The sequence below is a fragment of the Berghia stephanieae genome, chromosome 7, assembly GCF_034508935.2.
Source record: "Berghia stephanieae isolate SIO BIC M18660-M18661 chromosome 7, UCSD_Bste_1.3, whole genome shotgun sequence".
In the NCBI taxonomy this organism is placed as follows: Eukaryota; Metazoa; Mollusca; class Gastropoda; order Nudibranchia; family Aeolidiidae; genus Berghia; species Berghia stephanieae.
The window spans coordinates 62,920,384-62,928,626 of NC_088366.1; the positions used below are offsets into that span (position 1 = coordinate 62,920,384).

General features: G+C 39.4%; 1 protein-coding gene across 2 annotated transcripts; it reads right to left on the reverse strand.

The window, feature by feature from the left end:
- Positions 1-36: 36 nt before the first annotated feature.
- LOC144977631 (uncharacterized) lies at positions 37-7,775 on the reverse strand. Of its 2 annotated transcripts, none has more exons than XR_013646359.1 (2): positions 7,658-7,775; positions 37-1,259 (listed from the first exon to the last, which is right to left on the reverse strand). XR_013646359.1 is itself a non-coding variant. In XM_078923045.1 (2 exons), exon 1 carries the CDS (start codon positions 4,305-4,307, stop codon positions 3,648-3,650), a length of 660 nt encoding a protein of 219 aa, XP_078779171.1. In that variant the 5' UTR covers positions 4,308-4,322; the 3' UTR covers positions 37-1,259; positions 3,628-3,647. The 2 variants fall into 2 exon arrangements, 1 of the variants encoding a protein (XP_078779171.1); XM_078923045.1 differs by lacking the exon at positions 7,658-7,775 and adding an exon at positions 3,628-4,322.
- Between the last annotated feature and the right edge of the window lie 468 nt (positions 7,776-8,243).

Here is an 8,243-nt window from a genome sequence, read left to right on the forward strand (position 1 = left end):
ACCACAGATGAATCTGTGGTGTTTCATTTTTCCTGTTTTGTTGATAAAGGGGAAACCCGAAACGTTCATTTGATCTGTTTTTTAATTAAATTGAAGCTTACATTCAACTTCACGTTATTAGTCATTTTAACAGTTAAAAAATCCTACTGTTATAATCGAAACTGCTATATCAGTTCGATCACATTGACATTAAACAGAATGCAAATTTAAAAAAAAAAAGACTTGAAGCTTTATATGGCGCAATATCCACTTAACGTGCTCAGAGCGCTTTACAAAAAGTCCCTGACCAACAGCAACACGTAAAGTGTAGAACGAGACACGATGCCTGTTAGGTGATATTACAATTATTTTTCCAACAGAGACAACACTTCCAAAGGCCAGGTACTCATTCTACACTTGAGTACGATGACAGAATACAAGTAAAGAGCCTGTTCCAAGGACTCAACTATGCACCGAGAGAGACTCGAACTCAGGACCTTCCGACCCGGAAGCGAGTGTCATACCACATAGCCACATAAAGTTGCAATAGATTCGAATCTTGTTATTTTAACACGAATAAACAAAAATTAATTAATTGACAAATAAAGCAATAGCAATTTTACAGAAAAGCTGGAAATATCAAGAAAAAAAAAAAAAAGAATAGAAAAACGAGCACCAGTTACATTTGTACAGTAATCTCTCCTCCGTGCCCAGCTTCCCAGAATCGGTGGTTTCCATTTTTATAAAGATAACCTTTAACAGCAGCCTTTTTTATTTCACAGGATCCGTTAGGACTGTGCAATCCACGACCAGTGATGAAGAATATTCTCTGCCCAACACGTGCCCGATCTAAAGCCAGGCTGACTTCATCAAGTGCTTCGCTGACAGTCATTCCGTCCAAATCATAGCGACGAGAACAGCTCTCCCCGGTGGTGCGCCAAATCAATTGGTAATGAAGTCTTTGACAACATTTATAATATATCATAAATGCTGCCACTGAACCCATAAATAGTACATATGTAAGAAGCAATAGCAATTGGGGTACATTGAGATCTTGATTCCCCGGTGATTTATATACACCCAGGGTGAATAACATAATTTGAAGATAGTTGTAAACTTCCGTTGAATTTGAATTCAACGATTCCATTTATTCCTTTTTTTTTTTTTTGTTGCCTTTTCTGATTTGGAAACCTGGACAATAGTTTTTGTCTATTTGATGGATAAGGGCATATGAAGTTGAGAGGGGGGAAACTTTCATATACAGAGGTTAACGAGTTGATCTGTATTGGGAAAAGAAGACAAAGAAAATATGAAAAATTTCATGGATTTGTCTATGAATGGTTATAAATTATATCGTATTTACATGACTCGTATTATACTGTTTTTATCACAATGCTTTAAGCAATGGGGACTAAAAGTGTGATGCCAAAAAAAATAATTAAAAAATAAATAAATAAATAAAATAGATAAATAAAAACCTCCCAAAAACTGGTATCAATCTCATTGGAATTGTAAAACCACTATTCCAAAGGACTGGATACATACCTTGCGCAATTGATCTAATGAGGAATGAACCTGGGACTACCAGTGGAGAATGAAGCCCACCTCCTATTGTCTCAGCTTCATTCTCCTCTTGTACCCACTTCCCATTGTCCGACTTTAATCCCCAATAATAGTATCCATCTCACTTAGTCCCAGGTCCATTTCCCTCTGATATCATCTTCCCATAGTCCCAGGTTCACTCCCCACTGGTGTCCACCTCCCATATTCCCGGATTCACTCTCCACTGGTATCAACTTCTCGTAGTCCCAGGTTCATTCCCCATTGGTGCCCACATCCAATAGTCTTAGGTTCATTCACCTCTGGTGACCACCTCCCATAGTCCGGCTTCAATTCCCACTGGTATCCATCTCGACAAATGGATGATGCCAAGTCTGCAAAGATAGATCATCATCAAGCCCTACTGCAACCTCCTCGTGGTGTCGAACGGTAACAGGTCAAGCTGGCCAACTGCAGAGGGCGACAAGAATAGGCAATGGCAAACCATTCTTGTAACTTTGCCGAGTTAACTGCATGAATAAGTCCAAAAAGTTAAACGGTGACAGCGTAAAGGGGAGCATGTTTTCACGGAAGACTGCTGCCTCGCTCGGTTGGGAGCGTGATGTTCGTCAGGTCACACCGAACCGTCAGCCAGTTACTAGGCGAAATAAATTTAACAACACTCATAGACCAACTGAAGGGCTTCACCAACCTAACAATCCAAGAGCTGTTTGAAAAAGCAAGAGACAGGGAGGAATGGAGAGAGATAATTCATGCAGTATCCGAAGCCTGGACCAGGCATGGAACCTAGAAGAAGAAGATCCATCTCCCATAGCACCAGGTTCATTTCCCTCTGACATCGTCTTCCCACAGTCCATGTTTCACTCCCCACTGCTTCCCACTTCCCATAACTTTGGACAGTTCCGGTAGGGTTTGGAAAAAAGAAGTACCCTTCTTGCTTCGTTCACTCCTCACTGGTGTCCACCTCCCATATTCCCGGCTTCACTCTCCACCGGTATCTACCTATCGTAGTCCCAGGTTCATTCCCTATTGGTGCCCATCTCCTAAACTCTCAGGTTCATTCTCTTGTGTTGCCCACCTCCCAAAGCCTGGCTTCAATTCCCATTGGTATCCAACTCTCTGGTTCATTTCCCTCTGATATACTCTTCCTATAGTCCCAGGTTCACTCTCCACTGGTGTCCACCTCCCTGAGTCCCTGGTTCACTCTCCGCTGCTGCCCACTCCCTATTACCTCGGTGGGTTTCGGCGGGATTAGTGGAATAGAAACGTGCTTCTAAAGGCTATAATTGCTGTATAATTTTGAAGCTTGCTAGATTGTTCGCTTTTGGTAATGTCTATTTTATTCAACTCAGAGAAACTGATGAAAACGAAAATTTTCCATAGCTTATGAAAATAACTTAGTATTGGCGAATTATTGGTCTTATTAAATAAGACCAATAATTCACCAATACCAAGTTATTTTCATAAGCTATGGAAACTTTTCGTTTCAAATTTTGTGATCTTGGTGAACTTAGTCTTTAAAGTTCAATTTTTTTAAAAGTTGAATTATAACAATTGCTTTAGTTGGAGAGGTCATAAATTCCCAGAAACAGATAAGTTCACTTCTAAACTCTATTTTCTCTATCTAGCCATTCCGAGAAAAAAAAAAACCGGGTTGGCATGCTGGTTGACATTCACTAAATTACAGGACATCTCGTTCGTCTTTTTAGGAGAAGAGACAAATGTTCCTTTTGATGTCCCAATAGCTGAGGTGGTAGAGCAAGTGATCCGGAATTGGTTGGGGGATCAAATGAATGTTTTATGATCTGACGACCCCCGTTACTGGTGGTCCTTATTGTTGGTCGAAGTGGTATACTCCAATTTTAGGTCTGAGGTTCGGTCCCCAGTCGAGGTAGGCTAACTTTTGGATTCTTTTTTTTTCTCGAATTTTCTTTCTTGTTTTGTTTGGCACTGTTTAATATGAACTTTTTCAGATATATATCGACACTTGTGCTGCTCCCCAATTTTTACTTTGATACAGATCAGAAGCCGAGTTGCCATACCAAAAGAGCACAAAGCCACGCCATCAGTAATACTTTTAGGACTTACCTTCAAGAAACTACCGTTTCCTAAAAGGAGTATCGCCCTCTAGACAAGTTTACAACTATGACTCCACCACCGTTATCGTAAGAGAACCTATACCCTTTTCCCCGGAGGTAACGCTCTACGGCTGGTTTGATGGCGGGCTCTCCAAAAGGGCTGTGTAGACCTCGGCCTGTCACAAATCGAATTCGGCCATTCTTCTCCGACAGAAGCACGGCCTCTACTTCAGATATTGCCTCCATAACGGTCAGTCCATGAAGGTCATATTCACCTTCCAAATTTGGAACAATTTGGCATTGAGGAAATGCTTGGAGTTGGAAACTTGATTTTTTTGCAAATCGGCGCTGTCTTTTTGGTGGTTGAGATGCCACAGAGGCATATGACTGTCTGTTTCCAGGTGTTGGATGTCTTATAAACCGTCTGTAGCTAGTCGTTGTCGTTTGATGAAGTGATGACTGTAGGGCTGAGAAGTTAAGATCCCCCGTCTGAGGTAGTTGGGGTTTGAATTTGAACGTAGATTCAATGTGTTGATTTATTGGTGGCTCTCTTGCCGTCTGTTGATTTTCCCTTTCTTTTAGGCGGTGACTTGAAGCGCTATCATTACAATAGTTAAAACATTTCCATATGAAATTCCAAATAGCTGAGATTAAAATGCATGTAATCATCAATAACAATAATACATCCATGATTGATATGACGAGAAAATATTGCTACAGTGACTGAAGCTGCCAACTTAGACGTAGATTTCTGTGTATTTTTCAAAATATAGCCGAATGTACTCGTATTTCGCTCAGCACTGTGGAGAATAAATAAATAACAACAAACTTTATTATAAAGAAGCAACACTTGTAAAGCGAATCTATTTCCAAATTTAGAGACCTCCTCAAGGCTAATTCATAAAGAGCTGGACAGGCTAATTTAGTAAAGGATATAAAACAATTTGTTTCCAATAATTACAGGAAGTTTTCAAATTCAAGATTAAATAAATATACCTTAAGTCCTTATTTAAGATTTTAAACAATAAAGATGCGTCACATAATGTCATGACTCAACAGCTTAAAGCGTCACATTATGTCGTGAGTCATCAGATTAAAGCGTCACATTATGTCGTGACTCATCAGATTAAAGCGTCACATAATGTCGTGAGTCATCAGATTAAAGCGTCACATGATGTCGTGAGTCATCAGATTAAAGCGTCACATAATGTCGTGAGTCATCTGATTAAAGCGTCACATAATGTCATGACTCATCAGATTAAAGCGTCACATAATGTCGTGAGTCATCAGATTAAAGCGTCACATAATGTCGTGACTCATCAGATTAAAGCGTCACATAATGTCGCGAGTCATCAGATTAAAGCGTTACATAATGTCGTGAGTCATCAGATTAAAGCGTCACATAATGTCGTGACTCATCAGATTAAAGCGTCACAAAGGCCTAATGTCGCGAGTCATCAGATTAAAGCGTCACATATGTTGTGAGTCATCCGATTAAAGCGTCACATAATGTCGTGACTCATCAGATTAAAGCGTCACGATGGGTCACATATTATCAGGATCTGGTCCACAACAAAATGCCAAATTGACGCGGCGGGTTACTTATAGATAGAATGAAGTTGACGTCACTTTGGTCATTTTTTTATTGATTTTTTGCCATCCGCGTTTATGAGTAATTCTCACTAAACTGTATTAACCAGACTCTTAACGTTCAAGGTTACACACAGACGTTTATAGATAGTATGCGCTTGGCGAAGAAGCTCATAACATTGCCATCCGGAATTATAACGGACCAACACACAAAACTGTGTGTATCCATGAATGTTTACAGTCAGGTTAATACAGTTCAGTGAGCATTACTCATAAACGCGGATGGCAAAAAACAATAGCAAAGACCTGAGTGACGTCATCTTCGAACTATCTATAGATAGAACGAAGATGACGTCAATCAAGCCTTTGTTATTGTATTTTGCCATCCGCGTTTGTGAGTGATTCTCACTAAACTGAATGAACTAGACAATAAACGTTCAAGGTTACACATATTTTGTGTGCTGGTCCGTTAAACTTCCGGTTGGCAATGTTATGAGCTTCTTAGCCACGCGCATGCAATTTATAGTCTTCAATGGGCATGATCTATATTCTATTCCATGGTCATTGGTCACATTGCAAAATGTGCCCAAAGTGACCCACATAGTTAAAAGTGTTCACAGTTTTTGAAATATCTAATATCACGATTGGTCATTTTGTTCAGCTTGACACATGTGTATGTTTACAACTTTCATAAACAAAGCAGCGTGTTTACATTTGTTAAAAAAATATCCAATCGTTGGACAGCAACAAATCATGTGATTGATGACTCGGACGAAAACATGAAAATTATATAGATCGCCCTCATTATTCATAAACGCGGATGGCAAAGAAAAAAACAATAACAAAGGCCTGAGTGACGTCATCTTCGTTCCATCCATAGATAGTTTGCGCTTGGCTAAGAATCTCACAACATTGCCACCCGGAAGTATAACGGAGCAACACACAAAACTATGCGTAACCATGAACTTTTACAGGCTGGATAATACAGTTAAGTGAGAATTACTCATAAATGTGGATGGCAAGAAAAAAAAAAAAACAATAACAAAGACACGAGTGACGTCAGCTTCGTTCTATCTATAGATAGTTCGAAGATGACGTCACACAGGACTTTGTTATTGTTTTTTTTTTTTTTGCCATCCGCGTTTATGAGTAATGCTCACTGTACTGTATTAAATGACTGTAAACGTTCCTGGGTACACACAGTTTTGTATACTTCCGGATGGCAATGTTATGAGTTTCTCAGCTAAGCGCATACTATCTATATCCCGTGGTTCTAGGATTCCCTGACCTCTCTCAACACAAATTATTATGACTATGAAATCTGGGCAGGGCTCCGGAATTTGCGAAATCTAAATCCTGGCTGAACACAGTGATGTAAGTCAGAAATCTTTATTATAGATAGAATGTTTAGTGAGAATTACTCATAAACGGGGATGGCAAAAAACAATAACAAAGACCCGTGTGACGTTATCTTCGAACTATCTATAGATAGTTCGAAGATGACGTCACTCAGGTCTTTGTTATTGTTTCTTTGCCATCCGTTTTTATGAGAAATCTCACTAAACTGTATTAACCAGACTATAGATAGTATGCGCTTGGCCAAGGAGTTCACAAAATTGCCATCCGGAAGTATAACGGACCAACACACAAACTCTGTGTAACCATGAACTTTTATAGTCTGTTTAATACAGTTTAGTGAGAATAACTCACAAACGCGGATGGCAAAAACAATAACAAAGGCCTGAGTGACGTCATCTTCGAACTATCTATAGTCTGGTTAATACAGTTTAGTGAGATTTTCATAAAAACGGATGGCAAGAAACAATAACAAAGACTGAGTGACTGTCATCTTCGAACTATCTATAGGTAGTCCGAGATGACGTCACACGGTCTTTGTTATTGTTTTATGTCATCCCCGTTTATGAGTAATTCTCACTAAACTGTATTAACCTGACTATAGATAGTATGCGCTTGGCTAAGAAGTCTATAACATTGCCATCCGGAAGTTAACGGACCAACACACAAAACTGTGTGTATCCATGAACGTTTATAGTCGGGTTAATACAGTTCAGTGATTAATACTCATAAAAACGGATGGCAAAGAAACAGTAACAAAGACCTGTGTGCGGTCATCTTCGACGTCACACGGATCTTTGTTATTGTTTTTTGCCATCCCCGTTTATGAGTAGTTCTCACTAAACTGTATTAACCTGACTATAAACGATCATCGTAACGCACAGTTTGGTGGATTGGCCAGTTATACTTCCGGGTTCCAATGTTGTGAACTCCTTGGCCAAGTGCATACTATCTATAATAAATGAAGGAATTGTAAATTATTAATACCTCGACTTGGTCGTTGCACAGGGAAATAGTGCAAATTGAAAGCTATGCAATGATGTTATGGTAATGGGGTTCCGATTTCAATGATATAGAAAAAAAAGGACACTTACCCGAATTGGTACTGGAGAACAAATTACGTCAGCAGCTGGGTGTAATTCCTGAATCCTTATTACGTAATGGGTGTACACACTACACACCGTGTTATAATATCATAATGACACAGTTTATAACATGCTTCAGTTGCTGTGATCAACAAACATTATGTTTTATTTATCGTTTGTTCTCTATATTATTATTGTTATTTATTTTTTTTTCCAAATCAAAAATATGTGACCCCCCGCCTTGATCAGGTATGTTATCGGAATGAAACAGGTGAAGAAAAGTTAATTCTTTATTAGAATGAGCGAAACGATGCAATCTGTCTTAGGTATTGTAAGAAATCACACTCATTCTCCGCCCCCCCCCCCCCCCCCCCCCACCAAAAAAAAAAAAACAAAAAAAAACAAACAAACTATAATGTGGTCGAGTCGTATGACACTCGCTTTCCGATCGGAAGGTCGAGTTCGAGCCTAGGTCGTCGCATAGTTGAGTCCTTGGAAAAGACTCTTTACTCGCATTCTCTTACCGTACTCAGGTGTAAAATGAGTAACTGGCCGTCAACAGCGTTGTCTCTGTCGGGAAAAAAATATGTGTAAT

What these genes read in the sequence shown, in the direction of transcription:
- LOC144977631 (XM_078923045.1), bottom strand. Translation starts at nt 4,307, where the DNA reads ATGGATGTATTATTGTTATTGATGATTACATGCATTTTAATCTCAGCT.